The sequence below is a fragment of the Bos grunniens genome, chromosome 16 (assembly GCF_055505025.1).
Source record: "Bos grunniens cultivar Pamir isolate PY7600 chromosome 16, Bosgru_T2T1.0, whole genome shotgun sequence".
Taxonomy (NCBI): domain Eukaryota; kingdom Metazoa; phylum Chordata; class Mammalia; order Artiodactyla; family Bovidae; genus Bos; species Bos grunniens.
This window is the reverse complement of record NC_141180.1, coordinates 53,910,356-53,934,779: the sequence shown is the minus strand read 5'-3', so window position 1 is coordinate 53,934,779 and position 24,424 is coordinate 53,910,356. Positions and strand designations below refer to the sequence as shown.

At 41.8% G+C, this 24,424-nt stretch overlaps 1 protein-coding gene across 9 annotated transcripts in view; it reads right to left on the bottom strand.

Moving 5' to 3' along the window:
* TP53BP2 (tumor protein p53 binding protein 2) overlaps window positions 1-24,424 on the bottom strand; it is a 67,791-nt gene that overhangs the window by 24,499 nt on the left and 18,868 nt on the right. For 5 of the 9 annotated variants that reach the window (XM_086345189.1, XM_086345196.1, XM_086345195.1 and 2 more), the window contains exons 2-5: window positions 16,012-16,159; window positions 9,345-9,458; window positions 5,780-5,862; window positions 746-847 (exon numbers count right to left, since the gene is read on the bottom strand). In XM_086345189.1, coding sequence (XP_086201315.1) covers window positions 746-847; window positions 5,780-5,862; window positions 9,345-9,458; window positions 16,012-16,159 — 447 coding nt within the window. Of the gene's footprint in view, window positions 1-745; window positions 848-5,779; window positions 5,863-9,344; window positions 9,459-16,011; window positions 16,160-16,760; window positions 16,799-19,930; window positions 20,075-24,424 lie in introns of those variants that run through there. The other 4 variants (XM_086345193.1, XM_086345198.1, XM_086345190.1 and 1 more) reach the window with 3 other exon arrangements.

The following is a 24,424-nucleotide window of genomic DNA, read 5'->3' as shown; positions in this document are numbered from 1 at the left end:
AGCGAAAATACTGAGTGTTTAGACCAGGGCTAACAGACTACACAGCCTACTGTCTGTGTTCATAAACAAAGTTCTCTTGGCACACGGCCACATCCATTCGTTTACCTATTGTTTATGGCTGCTTTCCAGCCACAGATGCAGAGCTGAGACTGCACAGCCTGCAAAGCCTAAAATATTTCGGCCCTTCAGAAAGTCTGACAACATCTGGTTTAGACTATTAGCCCAAGGCTCACAGGAGCAGCCGCAGGAAGACTGGTTTTGAGAGTGATGGAGAAACTTCCCATATTTTCTCTGTTCAAGGAGAGGACAAGGTTTATTTTGTGGGTGGAGAATGTCCCCAAGTAGAGGCAAGCAGCCTGTTTTCGGTGCCAAGCAGTAGCTGGGGACAGGTGAGCATGAGACTTTGAAGTTCCTCCTGATTCAAGATGAAGTCAGCCCAGACTAGTGCCTGCAAGCAAAGCTGAAAGGCTCTTTACGCCTTCCCTGTTTTACTGACACTCAACACAGCATGGTTAACTTTGATCAGGATCGGGCCAAGGAGGATCTAAAACAACTGAATGATTTTAGCATTTCTACAAAACGCTACAGTGAAGAGAAGAAAGCACCACACAGCAGATACCTGTTGGGCTGATGTTATTAACTCATATGTGAGGGAACCAGCTTACTAGCAAGGGTGTACTGTAAACAGCTTTACTTACACAGGAACGGGAGTGGCCTGTTAGGTCTCTGAAAACATGGCCATTACCTTAGTGGCCAGCATTTGTTGCTGGGCCTCAATCTGTTGCTGCTGGCGGGACGCCATTTCCTGAAGTTCAGCAAGTGTCAGATCCATTCTAGGACTATTAACCTACCAAAAAAAGTGCAAATAATCCAACTCACTATAAAATGATCACGGAGACTCCTCCCTCAAATCATGTAATCATGACAAAATTATTTAGCTATTTTTCTCACATCATATTAAAGAACTCATTAATTTTTATATTACTATTCCCATATTGACTTAATATTTAAAACATAATGATACACAGACTCTTTTAAGTTGTAAATTTAAATTAAATAGTTTCAGTACTGACACAAATGGAACCATCTGGAATCACCTTGTTCTGCAGTTAAATTAGGAAGGCAGTATTTGACCACATCAAATATGATGTTGGGTATTGGCAGCAAACTTAGAATACAGTCATTAAAACACCCTTTAAAAATGTAACACTGGAATTTAAAAAATCCAAGACACAGTAGGTCATCAGAGACAAAGCAAGATGTCTACTATACTCCCTAAACATCCATTCCACATGGTCCTAAGAGGTTCTCGCTAGAAAGAAAGGAAGGCAGGAAGAAAGAAACTATATCCAGATTGCAAAGGGAAAAATTTTCTGTCTTTACTCAAGGACAACATAATCATCTATGAAGAAAATTCTATGGAATCTATAAAAAGCTACTAAATAAATAAGTTATTTAGCAAGAATGCAGGATAAAACATCAATAGCCAAAATCAACGATATTTCTATACATTAGCAAAACCCAGAAAACTGAAAAAAGACATTTTGTAATATCATTAAGATTAGCATAAAAACCATGAAGCACTCAGGAATAAATTTGACAGATGCTCAGGCCTGACACTGAAAACTTCAAAACATGGCTAAGAAAGAGAAGACCTATTTGGGGAGGAATACTGTGGTGCTTGTGAACTAAAAAGCTCAATATTGTCAAGATGGCAATGTTTCCCATACTGACCTACAGAGGCAAGACAATACGAACCCAAATTCCAGCAGGCTTTTAAAAAAAAAATAAATCAACTGGCGAATTATACAATCTCATATGGAAGTGCAAATGAGACAGAATAGCCAAAACAACTTCGAAAAGAAGAGTTAGAAAACATACACTGCCTGACTTCAAGACTAAACACGCTTTAGTGATCAATACATTGTGTTACTGATATCATGTCAGATGAACAGATCAATGAAACAGAAGACAGAGTACAAAAACAGACCCACACCTACACTGGTAATTGATTTAAGAGAAAGGGCAGTTGAGTAGACAAAGAAGAGTCTTTTCAACAAATGCTGCTTGTACAACTGGATATCCACACACAATAAACAAAATGCACTTCTCTCACAATACATGCAAGTGTTAATTCAAAATGGATCCTAAACTCAGATGCAAGATCTAAAACTTCTAAGTTGATTAATTATACTGTATTGAAGTCATAGACTGGGAAAAATAATTGCCAATTATCTATCTAATAAAAAACTTTGGATTCAGCATATATAACAGAACTCTTAAACTCAATAATAATGAAGCAAACAACCCAATCATGAAAAAGATAAGCAAAAGAGGGGAACAGGAAGTTCCCTAGTGGTCTAAAGGTTAGGATTCATTTATTTCACTGCCCTGGCCTGGATTCAAAACCTGGCTGGGAAACTGAGATCCCAAAAGCCCTGCAACATGATAAAAAAAGAAGTGAACAAATATTAACACTTCACTAAAGACAATATATGAATGACAAATAAGCACATGATAGATGCCCAATACCATCAGCCATCAGAGAAATACAAAATACAACCAGAATGTACTACCGTCACACACCTAGCAGAAGCCAAAATTAAAAGCACTGACCATACCAAATGTTGGCAAGGATGTGGAAAAACTAGAACTCTCTGATGAGGACTATAAAATAAAACAATCACTTTGGAAATCAGTCTGACAGCTTCTTAAAAAGTTAACATATGAACCAACCATTTTACTCCTAAGTATTTACTTTAGGGAAATAGTAATAAAAGCATATGTCCATACAAAGATGTATACCCAAGTACTCATCACAGCGTGATACAGAATAACTAAACAATCAAAATGCCCAACAGATGAATGGATAAGGAGTGGTATAACCAGGCAATAGAATATCTCCCAGCAATAAAAAGGAATCAACTACTGATACACAACAAAATGAATAAACCTCAAACTATTTATCCTGAGCAAATTCAGACAGAAAAGAGTATATACTGGATGACTCCATTTATCCTAGATTCTGGAAAACAAAACTAATTTATGGCGACAGACAGCAGACCGGCTAGCAGTTCCCTGAGGATGGGAAGGGAGGCAAGAAGGAACAATTACAAAAGAACATAAGGAAACTTTTTTTGGGGGGGTGATCAAATATGTTCATTATCTTGATTATGGTGACAGCATCAGAGATGTACACATGTCAAAACTTATCAAAATGTATACCCAACATGTGAGCAGCTTGTTTGTTGTGTTGTGTTCGTCACTTAGTCATGTCCAACTCTTTGTGAACCCAAAGAACCCGCCAGGCTCCTCTGTCCATGGAATTCTCCAGGCAAGAACTCTGGAGGGGGCTGCCATTCCCTATTCTCCCAGGGATGTTCCCAACCCAGGGACTGAATGAACCCAGGTCTCGCACATTGCAGGCAGATTCTTTACCATCTGAGCCACCAGAGAAGCCCTATGTGTAGTTTATTATATGTCAATTATACATTAATAAAGATGTTATTTAAAAACCCAGTGAAGGGGTTTCCCTGGTGGCTTAGTAGTGAAGAATCCACCTGTCAATGCAGGAGATACGGGTCTGATCCCTGGTCCAGAAGATCCCACATGCTGCAGAGCAACTAAGCCTGTGTGCCACAAATATTATTGAGCCTGTGTCCTAGAACCTGGGAACTGCAACCACTGAAGCCTGTGGGCCCTAGAGCCCATGCTCCGCAACAAGTCACTACAATGAAAAGCCCACACAATGCAACTAGAGAGGAACCCCTACTTGCTGCAATGAGAGAAAAGCCCAAGCAGCAACAAAGACCCAGAACAACCAGTAAATTTTATTTTTTTAAGTGTTATAATACTTTCATAATTTAAAAAAAATAAGAAAAAAAAAAACAGTGATGGGACTTCCCTGGCAGTCCAGTGGTTAAGACTCCAAGCTACCACTGCAGGGGGCAAGGGTTTGATCCCTAGTTGGAAAACTACAATTTTGCATGTCTCATGGCGAGGCCAAAAAATAAATAAATCATTTAAAAAAAATAAAAATCCAGTGATGGGGAAAGATACATTGTGTCGATATGCACTGAAATCTCATTGATGGTCAGACCATTTCCATTATCCTTGTATCAGCCTTTCATCACTAAGATAACTATGAGATCAAAGAAGAGAAACAGGAAGAATTTGGGCAAGGTGGAATAAAAGCAGTGTGTGTTGGAGAGGTAATTTAGCTAATCCCTAACAAGGTTAAAAATTCTAAGCTCTGAAAAGAAAATGTCTACAAGGAGTCCCAAAGATACCTGCTAAAATTCATATGCAATAGCAAGAGCATTAATATATCATTAATGCTAAAAGCAATAACAGCAACAAATAAAATCACCAAAAAAACAAATACTTCCTCGAACTTATTCACATTGCTAAAAGCAATAATAGCAACAAATAAAATCACCAAAAAAACAAATACTTCCTCGAACTTATTCACATTGCTAAAAGCAATAACAGCAACAAATAAAATCACCAAAAAAACAAATACTTCCTCGAACTTATTCACATTAATGCTAAAAGCAATAACAGTAACAAATAAAATCACCAAAAAAACAAATACTTCCTCAAACTTATTCAACACTTGTTCTGTATTTGTGACATATCCAGCATCTGACTTCTTTCAACAGCCATGTTGTTGCTGTTCAGTCATGAGGTCGTGTCTCTTTGCGACCCTATGGACTTCAGAAGCCCGGGCTTCTCTGTCCTACACTATCTTCCAGAGTTGCACGGAGTCAGTGATGCTATGTAACCATTTCATCCTCTGCCACCCTTTCTCCTTTTGCCTTCAATCATTCTCAGCATCAGGGTCTTTTCCAGTGAGTCAGCTCTTCACATCAGGTAGCCAAAGTACTAGAGCTTCAGCTTCAGCATCAGTCCTTCCAATGAATATTTAGGGTTGACTGCCCTTAGGATTGACTGTTTTGATCTCGTTGCAGTCCAAGGGACTCTCAAGAGTCTTCTCCAGCACCACAGTTCAAAAGCATCAATTCTTTGGCACTTGGTCTTCTTCATGGTTCAACTCTCCCATCGAAACATGACTACTGGAAAAACTACAGCTTTGACTACATAGATGCTTGTCACCAAAGTGATGTCTCTGCTTTTTCAATTACTGTCTAGGCTTGTCACAGCTTTCCTTCCAAGGAGTAAGCATCTTTTAATTTCATGGCTGAACTCACCATCCGCAGTGATTTTGGGAGCCCAAGAAAATAAAATCTGTCACTGCTTCCACTTTTTCCCTTTCTATTTGCCATGAAGTGATGGGCCCGGATGCCAATATCTTCGTTTTTTTGAATGTTGAGTTTCTTTTTTTTTTTTTTTTTTTAATTTTATTTTATTTTTAAACTTTACAATATTGTATTAGTTTTGCCAAACATCGAAATGAATCCGCCACAGGTATACCCGTGCTCCCCATCCTGAACCCTCCTCCCTCCTCCCGCCCCGGAATGTTGAGTTTCAAGTCAGCTTTTTCACTCTCCTCTTTCACCTTCATCAAGAGGCTCTTTAGTTCCTCTTCACTTTCTGCCATTAGAATAGTATCATCTGCATATCTAAGGTTGTTGGATATTTCAACAACCATAGAGACCATTAATCACTTTCATGAAATAAATTTAAAATAAGCCTTTAAAAAAGGGTTTCCCTTAATCACCTACTGAATAAAAAATGAACAGTGAATGAGATTTAAAAGTTAAAAAAAAAGCAGCATCACTGTGGTCCAAACACAGAATGGGTAACGACGATCACTTACGCCATTTTCCTTTCTTCGATGTTCACCTGGAACTTTTACACCATTTCTTTTTAAACTTGGATCCTGAGACCTTGGTCCACTCACTAAGCACAAAATTCAAAAAGTATGCATTAACACTAGAGGTGACAGATATTTTAAGTACCAGTTCATTTCTCAGTTATGTTTTTAATGCTAATACTTTAAGTTGAAAATATACTTAAAATACCAATACTTTCTAATATCAATGAAGTTAAGGTCTCACAGATTCAACCTGTTCTAGAAAACTTCACTTGGAACAGTGAATGGTCAGCACTAGAAAATGTCACATGCTAACCAATCCCTAGAAAAGCTGCATGAGTTAGGTGCTAGAGGAGAAAAATTAACAACATAAATATACTTCTTCTTTTGGGTCATTCATACCATATGCCTACAGTGTCTGTTCCCAGTTCTCTTTAGCTACCCAGAAATAAAACTGGGAATAGTCTCACTGAAAGAAATAGGTGAAAATTAATCAACCCACCCTTGTACTCATTAAAGTGTTTGTAACTTCCACAGGAAGGAAGCAATCGAAACAGAACAAGTAGTAATTCGAATTTTGTGGTAATTCCTAAGTACTAGCAAGTACTTCCCCATTTAAGTAAAAAAAATTTCATTTTCTTAGCATGGGAAAGTACTAGTTGGAAAACATTGTACATTCTGCTTTTTGGGGGTAAAAAGAACTTTTCAGGTCCAAATATATGTTTCTCAGCATCACTTAATGTATCATGATAAGAAAATAGTTTTAACTTAAACTGATAAATTGAAAAATATCAAAGAGAGTTTCTTAAATATGAAATTAAGCTTATAACTGTACTTCCCAGATGTTAGAGAAAAAATACTAAACTATTTCCCAAGAAGCTTTAGATAAAAATTTCTTCTGAATCAAATGTTTGTTGAACCTGCCTGGAAGCTTGGCACAAATTCCCACAAATAATAAATATGTCTATCCTCAGAGCCACATGTCACACTTATACCTAACTCCAACGTTTTCTCAGCTTTACTTTTAAAACTGCTCAATTTTCTGGCAAAATAGCTCAGGTATCTGTCACAATATTTCTCCAAGGAAAAAAAAAAAATCTACCATTCTGGAATAATTGCTTTCTTTGCTGCCTCCAAGAGAGAGCAACTGAACTGGCATGTTCAGTTACATAATTAGAATAAAAAGCAAGAGCTTTGAAAATAGTGTCATATTAAAAAAAAGAGAGAAAAACGTAGCGGATTTCCATGGTGGTGGTCCAGAGGTTAAGACTCAGCACTTTCACTGAAAGGGGCATGGGTTTGACCCCTGGTTGAGGAACTTAAGAACCCGCATGCTACATGGCGTGGCCAAAAAAAAAAAGTCATATACATTCTGGGTCACAGGTCCTAGTTAAACCAGAAAAAGAATATAGTAACAGTCTCTTAATCTGTAATCTAGAAGCCTACAACCACAAAGGCTGACACTAAACAGCAATCCTGTTTTATCCCAGTTTTGACACTGTGTGGCACTGGTGTTTTGCAACAATGTAAAAACAGCGCCTTTATCTTCAGATTGTATTTCTCACATTACAGACACACTGAAACTGCATATTGCACTATTGAGAAGCTATTTAATAATTTACCAGGTACCATAGAGGAAGATATTTGAACTGACAGATGAAGGGAGAAAATTCAACTAATTGAGTAAAAGGAGATATATGCAATAATGTAAATAAAGAACAAAATAAAAATAAGATGCAGATGTCAAAACCACAAAAAAGAAGGCAGCTTTGGGGGGAAAAAATGCATGTTTATTTAAAACAGTATTACAGACACAGTGAAGCTCAAAGGCCGAGGAATCAGCCAGGATAAGGAGACTCAGGTTCCCCTCCTGGCTCTGCCTCCTGGTATGTGGCCTCTGATAAGTCATCTAACCCCTAAGTATCAGCGTTTCTCATCTGTAGAGCAGAAGAGGCTAGACTACGTCAATTCTGGGGTCTCCCACACCTCTGATAATGTCTAATGGCTGCCATGTGGACCTCTGACTAAAGGAATAAAACTGAGATTCTATAACATGTAATAATTAACCTCTGTTATCGACATTCTTACTCCCAAGAATTTTTCAATATATACTAAAGTCACAAACCGTCAACTTTCCATTTTAAGAATCCCAACATTTTTAGAAACACCTAGTAACCCTGCTGCAACCACTTTCCACTGAGAACAAAGGCTTCCCTACAGATCTCAAGACTTGAAACTGCTTTCTCTCCTACATCCTATGAGAGAGACCTCAGGGTCACAGGTTTGACTGTGTTCTCAATGTCTAGTCGCTTTCAGCCCACTATTTCCGATCTCCACTTATCACCTTCTACCCTCTGCTTACTGTCATCTAGAAACTCTGGTCACACAGACGTGACCACCTGACCCTTCTGTTCTCTTTGCCCAAGTCCCCGCCCTTCATTTTGGATGACCTCACCATCTAAAAGCTCGCCTCTCAGATCCACAACTTCCTGTCTCCTCTCTAATTCAGCTTTATTTCATGGTCCAATACAAGACCACGTTATCTAGAAATGCTCTACTCCTGACATGTTAAATTCAATCTTCTTACTTTTTGACCACAATTACCTCTCGCTACACCTGTTCAATAACCTGAAACTTGTGTTTCTTTCTCTGCAGCCCCTCCGCCTTCACTTCATCCCCATCTCGGCTTGAATGCCATCTCACCAACATCCTCTTTTTTCCTTGTCTCACCAATTTTCCACTGAACTTGTCTGGCCAAATTCCAACCTTGGGTCAATCCAACCATCTTCTCCTCTTACAACCCTCTGGGCTGCAGAGCACCACTGCAGCAAAATCACCCATGGTCTCCTGGTGTCTAATCTCCACTGTCCTCTAGGGGCCCTGGCGTGCCAGCTTCCCTGGCCACACTCTCTCTTATTCTCCACCAGGGCCTCCTCCCTCAGAGAAAACAAATGTTTTCAAATGAGAAGCCCCTCCCACTACTCCCATAGAGAGCACACATTTACTGCCTCTGGGAAGCGTCCCTTCCACCCTGTTAAAATGGAACAGACCCTTCTCTTACCCTCCTATCTCACCCCTCGACCCCCTCGACCCTGAATTTCCCCTTGGCTAACTTGCCCATCAAGCATTCCCTTCTTCCTTGTATTTCAAACTCCTTCTCTACTGACTCCTTTCTTTCCCGCCCATATTAACAGCTGTAGTCAAGGGACTTCCTTGGTGGTCTGGTGGTTAAGACTCTGTGCTTCCAAGGCAGGGGACACGGGGTTGATCCCTGGTCGGGGAACTAAGATTCCACGTGCCATATGGTGCAGCCAAAAATAAAACATTAAAAAAAAAAAAAACTGTCATCAAACTTTTCCCATCTTTCAACAAAACACAACAAACAGAACCGCACCCTTTTCTGCCCACCCTACAGAGTCAGGGCTTGGGAGAGAGGGCTATCCTCACTTTTCCCCCTTGCTTCTTGCTCACTCATCCATCACACTGCCTGCTCCTGATCATGGGTCACCTCTCCCGAGCATGAAACTGAAGTCCGAATCTTTGTCATGATCAACAGGATGCTACCTACCAACATCCCTACCAGGGGGGCGTTCGTGGCGAAGGAAGAACCGAACTTCACTCCTCTGACTTCCAAACCGCTGCAGGACATCGAACATTCGCTCATTATCGGCAACTGGACGTTCTAAAAGAAATGAATAAATCATGTACAAGTCATGTTACCTGGTAACACATCACTTACTGTCTACCCTTCATACAAATTATGCATTATGAATGCAGAAAATACTATCTAAGATCTTTTTTTTTTAAAAAAAAAAAAGAACCCTTAGAAAATGAAGTATCACCAGCTTACCACCCACATAATCAGGGTCAAAGCTGGGTGGAATACGGGGATAGGAAAGGACTGGGTCAGGGCCACTGGCAAGAGTTCAGGAGTCAGATTCAGCAGCCCCTCACTAGTTCCAGGCAGGCCGTGAAGCTCTGCAGGTTCCAAAGTTCCTGTTATCTATTCCATAGGATGGTCTCTGAGGTCTCTGTTAACTCTAATGGTTCTATGATTTTCCAAGTATACAAACGAAAACTTAAAAACAACTTTCTAAATAGCCTTGTCTTTCTATTAGGGATTTTTTTTGTGACAATTTTACAAACCATGTTTAAAAAAAAAAAATCATACACATGTATTTCCAAACAAAAGTCTGTTTACTGCCCTGAAAATATTCCTTGAGACAAAAAAAAAAAAGAGGCATAGCTAAATACTACATGGGAACTGTAATCTTCCAATCTTAAGGAATCTGAACATAAAAACCAAATATACTGTTTGAGGATGCCAACAGTTTAAAATCAAAGAACTTAATCATTTTTAATCTAAGAATGCTGCAGTGGCCCCCCAAAAAATTCAATGCACTTGTCAGTAACCAAGGACACTATCTGAGTACCTTAAATAAACAACACGGACACAGAAGAGAGCAGCCAAAGATTCAGCAGCCAATTCTGTGAACTAACCCCTGAACTTAATCGGCTTGGTGGCAACAAAGTACAGCTTGGGTTCTATTTACAGCAACATGACATAATGAGCAGACACAGATACCCTCTTCTCTAAACCAGAGAAAGTCTAACCAAGACGCCCCCCCAAGAGGAAACACTCGGAGCTGAGCGGACACCTTCCTGAAAGAAATTCTGGGCAGACCTTCTACCTCCTCACAAAAACAAAAATCACACACACACACACACACTTTATTCCAAAAGAAATGAAGTAACTTCCAATCCATGTAGACCCTCCACCTTCTCACAAAAACAAAAATCTCACACACACTCACTTTATTTCAAAAGAAATGAAGTGACTTCCAGTCCCTGTAGACCCTCCACCTTCTCACAAAAACAAAATCTTGCACACACACACACACACACACACACACACACACACACTTTATTCCAAAAGAAGTGACTTCCAGTCCATGTAGACCCTCCACCTTCTCACAAAAACAAAAATCTCACACACACACACACACACACACACACACACACACACACTTTATTCCAAAAGAAATGAAGTGACTTCCAGTCCATGCAGACCCTCTACCTCCTCACAAAAACAAAAATCTCACACACACACATACACATACACTTTATTTCAAAAGAAATGACTTCCAGTCCATGTTGAGCGTGGACCTTCTAGGTCTAGAAGCTAAGGTCCTAATGGCCTACAGTGACATCATGCATATATATATCAAGCTTAGGCCAGCACAAGCGGAAATACACTTCAAAGGTTCTCAAAGCTGCCCATTTAACCCATGCTCCAACGACATCCATCCCTCGTCCTGGCGTCCATGCCTATGTGACTCTGAACAAGCCATTCCCAGCACTGAGAACTGTCCCCAGTACCCTCTTCTCCTTCTGCAGATGGAGCACCTCCATCTATTCCTGAAGTCATCACTCTGTATGAGAGAAATGTCTGCTGATTCCTGTTTTTACTTTGACAGCACACGTTCATCTCTCTCTTCTTTACAATCAAGCACAGCTCCTAGCAAACAACAAGAATCCAAGATATGTTCTCTCAGCAAATAAACCAGAGGGGAGTAAGGAAATGGAGATGGCAAGTAAAAGCTATCGTTTTTTAAAATTTTACTTTTTGACCACACAGCATGTGGGGTCTCAGCTCCCTGCACAGAGATCGAACCTGTGTCCCCTGCGTTGGAAGCAGTCCTAACCACTGGACCACCAGAGAAGTCCCAAAAGCTACTTATTTTAAAAGACAGTTAAAGGAAATGGGAAACTTGAAAAGCAAACAAAGTGGAAGTAACATAGTTACTATTTTTAAAATGGGACACCTTGGACAAGTTATAGCAAAAAAAAAAAAAAAAAAAGGAGCTGAAAACGTAACAGCTATTACTTGCTGAGTGTGAACACTAAATGTGCCAGGGGCTATGCTAAGCCCCCTTCAAATGTCAGCGCCTAGGATTTTCACACAATCCTGTGCAATAGATTCATTTATTATCCCAATTCTGTAGGAAAAACACTGAGGATTATAGAGATTAAGTATCTTGTCTGACATTATAAAGCTAGTAAATGAAAGAGACAAGATGTTGACACCCACGACCTTGCTCTTAATCACATCATACAAACAACCCTCAAATTACTTATGAATTCCCTGCAACCAATCAAAATCCCCAAAGAACTTTTCATGGAACATTTCAAGGTAATTCTAAAACATATCTGAAAAAGAAAATACACAAGAATAGTACAGGAGCACAATGAAATAAGCAGTTGCCTTTACAGGAAATGGCAACCCACTCCAGTACTCTTGCCTGGAAAATCCCATGGACGGAGGAGCCTGGTGGGCTGCATTCCATGGGGTCACGAAGAGTCGGACATGATTGAGCGACTTCACTTTCACTTTTCTGCATTGGAGAAGGAAATGGCAACCCACCCCAGTGTTCTTGCCTGGAGAATCCCAGGGATGGGGGAGCCTGGTGGGCTGCCGTCTATGGGGTCGCACAGAGTCGGACACGACTGAAGCGACTTAGTAGTAGTAGTAGTAGTAGTAGTAGTAGTAGTAGTAGTAGTAGTAATCTATTATAAAACTAGAGTAAATTAAAACTATTTGGTCCTCATCAAATTTTTGCATCTGGTCTCATGTCACTGGATATATTCTAGTGTCTCCTAGTTTATGGGAACTTAAGAGTATGTTACTGCTGTGTAAAAACTGTATAAATCTTAATTATCTCGAATTGGTTCATAGTATTTTTCAGGCCTACTATATCCTTCTACTTCTCTGTATATTCATTTTACTAATTTTTGAGAGTTTGATATTGAAACTCCAACTAAAAACTTTAATTTACTTATTTAAAAAAATGATTGCAATATATAGTGGAACTATATGTAACTTTGTTCTGTATTTTCCAAGTCTCTGTAAATGAGTTATCATATTTTCATAATTTAAAAACTAAGAAAAATAAAATTTAAGAAAACTATTTGATCCTATCATAAATAGAAGAAAAAAATAAAAGTAACTGGCTGAAGCTTATAGAAACATACTTCCTATGAGATATAACAAGACTATGAAGTGAAGTTTCACATCAGTAAGGAAGAAACCAAGTGTCTTCAATAAGACACTTAAAAAAATTCACTATCCACCTGGGGGGGGGAACATATTAGATCTCTAATTCACACTAGTCAGAAAAATTAATGACAAAGAAGAAGGGAAGGGTGGGGAGGGTAGGGAAAAAAATTTTAAATTTAATGGTACCAAACAACAGGAGACTTTGTTTACAGCCTTAACATACAGAAAAGACTTTTTAAAACAACACACAACTAGGCCTGAGTTCTAGAAGAGTTGTGTTTTTCTATAACATCTACAAATCAAGAAGGAAAAGGGCAAAAGTCAAAAGAGACTTGAGCAAAGACTATAACGAAACAATCTTTTTTTTTTAATGGAAATCCAAGTGGCCAGTAGATAAATGAAAAATGATCAACTTCAGCATCAGCTAAGCAAAAGTAAGAATTCATTGTATTAGTATCTTTTTTTGATGAGGGATACTTTTAGAAATAACTGGTAGAAGTGTGAATTTCTACAGCCTTTGCTGAGGGAAATCTGGTGAAATATATTCAAATTTAAAATGTGTGAACCTTTAAGCAATCAATTCCTGGTTATCTACCCTAGAGAAATGCTTGCACGTGATCTAGAGGCTTCTACAAGGCCTTCTACTGCAACATTTATAGAAATAAGAGAATTAATTGAAATGTTAGTGAATAAAGAAATGCAGTTTGTGGGTCATACTACGGAAAATTATGATAATTAAAAACAATGGTACGATGGTGTAGATTTACACAAGCTAATCAGAAAAGACCTCCAAGCTATACTGTAAGGTAAAATGATAAATTGTAGATAGCAAGATGTATGATACTGTTACATAAAGAAAAAATAGAGATGACACAAAACTATTTCTATAGTTACAGTACAGAGAAAAGTCTGAAAAGTTATCTGCTAAAATTATAAGCAATTATACATCAAGCGACACAAGATGGGCTTGTGGGAGAGGTTTCCATTCCATCTATATTATTTGCCTTACAAAAAAGAATCCATTCATGTGGTCTTTTTTTTTTTTAATTAAAAAAATTAGAAGAAAGAATATCCTTTAAACACCCTCATTACATAGCAAGGGCTACTGAACTCAAGTGAGCAAGATACTAGAGAGGAAAGGGAAACAGTGGAATCAAGAGTTTCAAGGGAGAGGGTGAGCCTTGGCAAAGGAAGGAAGTCAGAAAGAAGGGCAGGCACACATCCAGAGGAACCTGAGGTAAGCAGCGGGGAGGAGACTGAGGAAGCGCACAGTGCATGGTCTCAATCACTTCACTTTGGGCAAGTTATTTGCAGAATGCAGGGAGGCCACCAGAGCAGCTAGAAGCTCGTTTATTCTTTCAGTAAATATTTCCTGAGCACTCCCTCTAAGCTAGGACACAGCAAAGAATGAGACAAGCAGGTCTCCACTCTTAAGGAGTTTACATTCTCGTGCGTGTGTGTGAGGCTACAGGGATTAAAGAAGCAGCAGATTAATAAACACACACACAAAAACCAGACAGACACGTCTCATGCACAGGATCAAACCAGGATGACATAATAGAGAACCTCGTGCCTGCTTTAGTGGGAAGCTCAGGAGAAACATCTCTGAAGAGCCAACGTGTTAGCTGCAATCCAAATGACCAGCAACATTTGGATTGCAACAAATGTTGCAATCAACCAGCAACAACAAAATCTGGGAGTGCAGAAGGAGCAGCTGGCACCAGAGGCTCTGAGGTGGGACACAGCTTCATTTATCCAGGAACATAAAAACGCGGCAAAAGGTGAGCAAGGAGGAAAATGGTACCAGACCTCACAAATCTAAAGACCTCACAATTTAAAACCAAGACTCTGGATTTTGTCCTAAGTAGAATAAAAAAGTTAAAACAAGAAAGTCAAACTATCAAATTTTCATTTAATAGGGATCACTTAGAGGGACTTTCCTGGTGGTCCAGTGGCCAAGACTCCATGCTACCAATGTTAGAGGCTCAGGTCCGATCCCTAGTCAGGAACTAAATCCCACATGCTGAAAAAAACGAAAAGATCTTGCATGCCAAAAGGAAGACCGAAGGAAGAGCCCACATGGTGCACCCAAAACCTGGCGCAGTCAAATAAATTTAATTTTTTTTTACAAAAAGGATCACTAGGGTTTCTTTACGAAAATGGTCTAATCTAGTTCCTATGCGAAGTAAGCAGCTCAGAGAGAGTGAAGGAAGTCTTCCTGAACACCCAGCTGTAGGAAAATCATCCGAAGATGATTGAGAAGACTTGCCTGGGAAGCAGAGGGTGTTAGCTGAAGTCACACCCCCATGAACGGTGTGAATGCAGTGAACAGTGGGAAACCTGCACTGAGATAAACTGCACCAAAGGGGAGAAGAAGGAAACAGTAAAGGCTCACCCAAGCTGTACAGGGATAGCGCACAACTCGTGAAACATTACTCCTCCATCTACAAACTCCTGAAGGGCCAAAAAGAAACCAGGCTGTCCCATTTTAGGGCTCCAAAGAACTAAGTAAGGGACCGATTTCAAGGCTTAAAATAATGACTATGATTTCACCACTGCCTCCTGCCACCATAATTAACTCAATACCGAAGAGCTCTCCCTAAAAACCTCCAAAGACTTAGAGACGGCAAAACAATCAGAACAGCTCAGAATGCCTCAAATTTCTAATGAAGTGAAACCACCTAAGCATACCCAAAACACTTCTGAGCACAGTACATTTTACCCTAACACCTCCAGAAGTTTCCACCCCATGTATCAGCTGCTTATCCTTTGACCTTTAATACTGTAGTGTCTATGATGTGCTGCGGAAAAAGAAAACAGCAGAGGACTTTGGAGGAACTTCCCAGGCGGTTCAACGGCCGTGACTCCATGCTCCCAGTACAGGGCGGGGGGCCCAGATTGCTTCCTTGGTCAGGGAGCTAGATCCCACATGCCACAACCAAGCGCTGGAATGCCACAACTAAAGATCCCACGTGTTGCACTGGGACCCAGCGTAGTCAAAATAAATATTAAAAAAAAAAAAGACTTTGGAGGAGGCAACAAAACTGGACTGAATAGATAAAACTGTCTCTCTGATAGACACCCTATTCTCCAGTTTCTCCATGGATAAACATGAGAGGCACACACTGCCTTCTCTAAAACTTTGATAATAAAGATGGCACAGCTGAAGAAGACGTACCAGAGCCACACCACACTTCAGCCAGGTGGCAATCGCTCTCGCCAGGTTCTTTGCACAAGTCCACCACGTCTCTGCAGATGGTTTCTGGAGTGACAGGGACTTCTGTGAAGTGCTGCTCATTGTTGCTGAGGTACACAGTAAGAAACATCTGGAAACAGAAGGAGAAACACAAGGGTTATCAGTACCACCTACACTGGCGCTGGTCACTTCTCGCTTACTTTAGATTCCTTTCCCCGACTGTCTTAACTGAAATGCAAATACACAACAGGACCATCTGGCTGTCTCCAGGCCCAAGGTGGAGAGGGACCCGGAGCTTTGCTGATGGCCCCTGCCCTCCCTCCATCAGCTGCGCCTGAAGAACCCTAGGGGATCCCTGGAGCACAGTAAATGGATCAGTGCACACAAAAGGTCAAGTTAAATCTTCCTCTGACAGTTTATTTATGTCATTTGTTTACCAAGACTTCTGTAGTTCTTAGTATATGATGTGCCAGGCCCATACTACAAAGAGATTCTCCCATCAGCCCCGTGAGTATGATCAGGAGATGATGATCACACAAACACATGCTTAACTGAGCAAAGTCTCTTTCAGGAAGGATACATAAACAAAACGTGTTGCTGCTGAGGGTGGGGATGGGAAAAGGGGACAGAATTCAGAGGGATATCTAATATTTATACCACGTACAATGTATCACCTGTTCAAACAATTATATTTTCAAATCTAAGATGTTTTAATCAGATTAGATACATACTTTAAAGCATAAGTCAGTGATGGCTCAGTGGTAAAGAATCCGCCTGTCAATACAGGAGACACGGGTCAATTCCAGATCCAGGAAGATCTTACATGCCTCAGAGCAACTAACCCCACGTGTAACTATAAAGCCTGTGCTCTAGAGCCCACCGGCCACAACTACTGAAGCCCATACACCTTAGAGCCCATGCTCCACAAGAGAAGCCACCCCAAACAGCAACTAGAGAAAAGCCCAGGCAGCAACTAGAGAAAAGCCCAGGCAGCAACAAAGACCCAGCACAGCCAAAAATAAAAATAAATAAATACGATTATTTTTAAAAAGCTTAAGTATTCATCAATAAGGTGTAAGTAGAAATGAATGGCTGTCGTGCTAAAGCTGAGATGACCTTGTATATAAACACTCAGACCAGAAGATTTAGATCTAAAACTCAGTCTTCCTCCCGGTAAAAACAGATACTGTATCTTAAAAACACTGCATCTGCCTACAGTACGGGAGACCTGGGTTCGATCCCTGGGTCAGGAGGATCCTCTGGAGAAGGAAATGGCAACCCACTCCAGTACTCTTGCCTGGAAAATCCCATGGACGGAAGAGCGTAGTAGGCTACAGTCCATGGGGTCACAAAGAGTCGGATACGACTGAGCAACTTCACTTCACTTCGCTAAAGAATTCAAGTGTTCACACCTATCAAGTAACAAAACAAAAAAAAATCAACCAAACAAAAAACAACCATTGTTAATTCCTAGCACTGAAGAAAACTGAGCAAATAAATTGTTGATGACAACTCAAGTCTGCAAACCCATTAGCTCATTCATTCAGTGAGGACTTACTCTGGGCAGATTAATGTGTATCGGGATTAAAACAAGTAAACAAAACCCAGACAATTTGAAAGTGTAATTCCACTGTGAGCTTTATATTCTGTGAAAATAATTCTTATTAGAGAAAGAAAATGCAATGGCTTTGAAACATGAACTTGATGGACCAGTATACATTCTGTAAAAAGAATTAATGAGACCAAGCCAAACACTGCAGGAGTTTGGGTTTTAAGGCTATAACAAAACAGAAGGGGATTTCCCTGGTGGTCTAGTGGCTAACATTCCAAGCTCTCGAAGGAGGAGTCCTGGGTTCAATCACTGGTCAGGGAACTAGATCCTACACACTGCAAATAAGAGTCCACACGCCACAACCAGAGATCTCACATGCCAAAAACAAGATGGAGATCCCCTTCGCTGCACCTAAGAACTGGAGCAGCCAAACAAATAATTTTTTTTTTCTTTTAAAGGCAGAATGAGTAGGATCTGCACTGTGGTCACAATGACACATACGAGCCACAGTGCCCTCAGTCACATGGCGTCTCACCCAGCATAAACCTCTCTCCCACTACCCCAGAAGTGAGAGTTGCATTAGGCTCTTCTTTTTGGGGGGCGTGGGGGAGGGGAGGGGACAGCAGGAGAGCGGCAGCATCTGACCAGGGATGATGATGGAAACTGGCTGAAACAGCAGACTGGCCGCCTCAAGGATCTGGTTTGAGTAAGGGGAGAAGAAAATGCACGAGAGAAGGAGGCCCCCTGGGTCCGTGGGCTCTGCCCACGGGGCTTCCCTGCTCCTCCCTGCAGTAAAACTATGCTTTTCCAAAGTAAGCCAAGTCTCCACTTCCTGCAACTGAAGCTCTTCATTCACAGAAACACATCTAACACAGAAAGGAACCCCCCAAACTGGAAAACATAGACAGGAACCCATTACAGCTAGAAGGCAACTCAGAAACAAATTTTAAAGCGGATGCTATCAAAAAAATAAAACATATGAAAACAAAGCTGCAAAATTTGTCAGCATGAGCTCAGAAGCCTTCAAGCTAACTGTATCAGGTTCTTCACATTCTGATAAACTGTGCTACATAAAGATACATAGTTCCAGGCCTCAGCTCAGCCAACAAGGCAGCACTTTAAAACTGTTACACAAAATGAACATAGGTTTCCACCCCGGTGCGACTCTGGATACATATACAGCACATGTAACCAGTGTAAATAATTTACACTTTAGTATTAAAGAGTACTCCTCCTCCATACTCCCTACCCACATCAGAACTTTCTCTGAAGTTTAACACTTCAAACATAGGAACCGTTTTCATTGTAAATATGAGACTAAGAGGCATTTATCAAATTATAGAAATATTTAATATACTGTATATACACAAAACAGGTTTTCCCAATGACTCAGCAGGTAAAGAATCTGCCTTCAATGCAGAAGACACAGGAGATGAGAGTTTGATCCCTGGGTCAGGAAGATCCCCTGGAGGAGAAAATGGCAATCCACTCCAATATTCTTGCCTGGAAAACCCCATGAACCTAGTGGGCTACTGTCCAAAGGGTCACAGAGTCGGACACAACTGAGCGACTGAGTACCCCTATATACAAAACACACACTGTATCAACAAATAAGAGGTTATTTCCCAAGATAAAAGTGCCTTACCTCGTAAACCTCATCTTAAAGAGTCCTTTCACACACATTATCTCAGAAACTTACATCAACTCTCAGATAAGCAGAGCAGATATTACTTTCTCTATAAATGAAGCAAGAGTCTTTTATAAAGAGTCTTTATACTGGCTACTAAAATGAGAGGATGAGCGTACAATTCTGTTCTCCACCCATCCTCTACTCTTTCAGCTGTTCCTTATAGCAGAAGAGTATTAGGAAATGCTCTATTGAACCCTGGTAAAAATCCCCAGGAGGAGGGCAAGGCAGTCCACTCCAGTATTCTTGCCTGGGGAATCCCCATGGACAGAGAAGAGCCTGGTGGGCTACAGTCCATGGGGTCGCAAAGAGTTGGTCACGACTGAGCGACTAAGCACACAACCAAACTTGTATAGAGATCTGGTGTTTTACTTTTTAGAAGACAACAGCTTCATTTATTTAAAAGTACAAATTATAGATACAAAGGATGAGAAATGTGTTCTAAGATCACTGCACTTTTCCCCCAAAATCCCACAGGATTAACACTGGTGCGAGTGGTGAGTGGACTTCATTCAGGCATGCCTGAAGACAGCTCTGGAGTGACTGTTCTGGGCTGAGTGCTCCAAGGCCAGGCCGGCAATGTGAGCTGCTCCTGACGCCCAGGTGGGAGATCTGGGTTCTTACCCCAGACTTGTTAATCATTATTAGGGAAGTAATGTCACCTCTCTGAATCCCAGCCTCCTGGTCTTCAAAATAAGAGTCCTAAGTTCCTGAGAGCTGCCATGTAGTTTGGGTGTTTGTAAGAGCCAACTTCTTCACAACAGTCCACAACCTGGAAGGTAGCAATTCAGTCGCGAAGTGAGGACCTGAATGAAGGCAATGGACAGAGGGGGAAAGAACAGATTCAACAGAAAGACTGGATCTGGTGACTAAATGTGGGAGGATGGGGGGGGGGGGGACGGTGAACTAAACAATTCATAGCAAATTCAGGAGGAAAACCAGGCTTGCTTCACTCTGAGATTATGGTAGCAGCAGGCAGGGGATGAGAGAAAAGCAGGAGTTTCGTTTGGATGAGCTGATCTGGGACCACCTGTCCGCACCCCCTCTCCAGCCCTCACGGCCTTCGGACCTTCAAGCTCGGTTCCACCAGCATCCTCCTCCTTGCCTCCCACCGCCTGGAGCCTGCGCATCCTGTTTCTGACTGCCATGTTGTTGGCTCGAAACGTCCTCAGAGCTTCTGGGGTGGACTCTGAAACTGGCGCCAAGCGCGGAGGGCAAGGAGAGACAGAAGGCAGGCAGCCCACTCCAGACTGGCAACTGGCCTTTCCGGAAGCAAGGCAGCTTGCTCAGGAGACTGGAGTGGCTCCCCCGACCCCTGCCCAGCAGCATGGTAAAAGCTTATGGAGAGGGTCCCCCTGGGCTCCGTCTCCAGCCTGCGTCCTTGGGCAGCGTCAGCCTGGGACAGCAGGCAGCATGTTCCAAGGATAGGAAGGTGGGTGAACAGCCTCCAAGTGCCTGGGTCAGCTTGCAGGTCGAGCCTGAGGTCACGTCTTCTTGATGACCTTCCCCGACAAATGTTCTTCCCTGTGTGCCAGCACGGCCTGCCGCTCCTTTCCCTGGGTCTTGATACAACCACTTCCTTCCCGGGAGGCTTTCCCTGGTCATCCTGCCTAAAACCCCACCACCACCCTCAACTTGCACAGCATGCGTGCACCCACATATGCACATGCACACACATGCACTTCCCTACTTTCTCTCTCTCCCTGGCACAGTGACCAACATACCATGTATTGTATTTATTTCACTTGCTTTTACTGTCTTCCCTGCTAGAACAGACGGTCCATGAGGCCCAGGGTTTTGTCTGTTCAATACAGCATCCTTAGCACCTTGAACTGTGCCTGGTTTGTAACAAACACACAGTAAGTGTGTGTTTAGGAATGAATAAATACCGCAGCTGTTACTGCACTTGACAGATTCACCTCTGATTTATTTTCACAGTAAGTTTCCCACAGGTATTGACAGAAAGCAGAGCAGACAGTATTCAGCACAGCTACACACGCCGACAGAAGTTAGTGTCCTCTCCTCTTCAGTTTGTATCATGCTATGCCATCCTACTTTTGTTTCAACATCTTGTTCATTTATGCAAGATTTATAGGCTATCTATTTTATGGTTTAAGTTCTAATACAGACATAATCTTTATTAAGTAGCCATTACAGCACACGGTACAGAACGAGAGACAGAGAGCGCTGTGTGGAGAGGGACACAACCACCCCAGGGGAATAAATACCCCAACCTGGCTTCCTCCTTCTTAGGTCATCCGTGCTACCCCTCCTCACTGGAAAAACCCAACTAGAAGTCGGATGGAAAGGGAGACTACTGATGCCTTTATAGAAGTCAACTTCCTGGGGCACAAAGCAGGGTGGAGACAGGCAAGCAAAAGATGCTTCCCCACTCCATCCTCAAACTCAATGACTTCAACCCCTCTATGGTGAGCGAGGGCTCCTGAGCCACAATCTAAACAGAATGAGAGAACACAAAGTACAGGAAACGAACAGCCCAAGCAGAGGGAAGAACAAATGTCAAGGCCCCGAGGAGGAATCAAGCTTGTCACATTTGTGGACGAGGAAGGTCACTCTGACAGAGTGAGCAAGAGGAAAGGATTATAGGAGATTAACTCAAAGAGACTAGATCACGCATAGAAGCCACTGAGTCCTCAAGCTGTGGTGCAAACAGAGGGTTATTCATCACAGATGGCAAGGCCCCACCCTCAGAGATTCTGATTCAGTAGACCAGGGGTGGGGACAGAGATTCTGCACTTCTAAGAAGCTCCCTTGAGATGCTGATACTGTGGCTCTGGAAACTGCAAACCAAAAACCATTGTTCAAAGACCCAAAGGCTGGAGCAAGGAATCTGGATTTTAATCTAAGAGGCCATTGGAGGCAAATCATTAGAGACAAAAAAGATTAGATTGGTGGTTGCCAGGGGCTGGGGGACTGACTGCTAACAAGTACAGGGCTTCTTTTTGAGGTGATGAGAATGTTCTGGAAATAGTGGTGATGGTTGTACCACCTTGTAAACATACTAAAATCCACTGAACTGGATACTTCAAAATGGTGGTATGTAAATCATATCTCAATTTTTTAAAAAATAAGTCACTGGAGGATTCTGAAAAGAGTATTGAAGTCATTTTTTTAAACATTACTCTGGCTACTATATGAATAGACCACAGAGAGGCAGGCATGGAAGACCAATTAAGAGGAAATGTAGCACATAAAGGGGCTTCACTGATGGCTCAGCGGTAAAGAACCCATCTACCAATGTGGGAAACATAAGGGTATGGGTTTGATCCCTGGGTCAGGAAGATCCCCTGGAGGAGGGTATGGCAACTGACTCCAGTATTCTTGCCTGGAGAATCTCACAGACAGAGGAGTCTGGTGGGATACAGTCCATAGGGTCACAGAGTCAGACACGACTGGAGGGACTTAGCACGCACACACGCAGCACATAAAATGAGATATAATGGTAGCACAGACTGCAGGTAACAGCAAGTGGTGAAAAATGGCTGGACCGGATTATATTTTGAAGGCAGAGTCAACAAGACTTGCCTAATGGACAGAATGTGGGATGCAACCATAGAAATTGAATGAACGTAGATTTGGTGTCTAAGCAACAGAGTAAATAGTGCTGTCATTTACTATGAGGAAGGAGGAACAGATTAGGGAAGGGGCCACAGGACTGGGGCCTCGGCCAGAAGTCCCATAGAGGACAGGGACCCAGTAAAGGATTAGAAAAGATCCAACCATAAAAAATGGAAAGAAACACAAAGGAGTGTGGAATACCAGAGACCATGCAAAGCAGTGTCTCAACTAAGTCAAATAAAGCTTAGCGATCTTAGAAACGAGAATGAGGACAGTTCTCCAGGCTGGACAAGACGGAGGCTGCTGGATGCCTTGACCAGTGCTGTCTGAGGAACGAGGTCGAAGGCCTGTTTGAGACAGGCTAAGAGCCCAAGGGAAGGATGCAGAGACTCAGAACAGAAAGATGGAGAAAACAGCGACTCCCTGGCAGGCCAGTGGTTGAAACTCAGCACTTTCAATGTAGGGGGCACGTCGATCCCTGGTTGGGGAACTAAGATCCCATATAACTGCATGGTGCGGTCAAAAAAAAAGGAAGGTGGAGAATATGGAGCCACAGATGGAAGAAGACAGAGTAAAAGCGGTGCTTTGTTTCTTCTTTATTTCAACATGGAGTTTTTACAGAGCATTTTAATGGATGGACTGATTCAGTCAAGAGGGGAATGCTGCTGATGATGCTGACTCTGTATCTCTAGTCTCTATTCCTAGGCCAGTACTCACTGCCCAGTGGCAATCTATGTCTGGAGAACCCGCAAATGCTTCATGCTCAGCTTGGCCAAACCAGCACAGTCCCATGTGCACTGACTTTCTTTGCTGTAGTGATTATCTTACTTTTTAGGTTACAAAGATAGTTTATCAAGTTTGACAATTTCTTAATGGGACACCACAGCACAGTGACAACAATACAGCTGGGAAGAGGTGGCTTTGAGCCGTGACTGTGTGACAGCTGATGTGCAGCCGAGGGCAGGTGTCTTCCTGACAATCCCAGAGAAGGGGTGGGAGAGAGGGCCACCCACCAGCACCAGTTGCGCCTGGTGGCCCTGAGACCTATAAATGCCACATTTCCCCCTAGAAAATTTCCATTAGAACAAAAAGGCATCACGTCACTTGAAATAAATAGTTTAAACTCATTTCACCCATCTTAAATTTATAGACATTAAGTATGTCCCCTTGCATTTATATATCACTTATAATTTAAAATCATTATAATCTGCCCACAATTATAGGCTTTACTGTGATAATTCATAGTTGTTCCAAATTTTACAGAGGAAGTAAATCAGGCATTTTCTCAATGAATATCTTTTCTCTTCTTTATTTGGAAGAGGAAAAACAATAACATAAAAAGATGTTGTTGCTAAGTCGGGTGGGAGGAGAGAGATGGACTGGGAGTTCAGGGTCAAGTAGATGCAAACTTGAAGGCAATGGCACCCCGCTCCAGTACTCTTGCCTGGAAAATCCCATGGACGGAGGAGCCTGGTAGGCTGCAGTCCATGGGGTTGCTAGGAGTCGGACACGACTGAACGACTTCACTTTCACTTTTCACCTTCATGCATTGGAGAATGAAATGGCAACCCACTCCA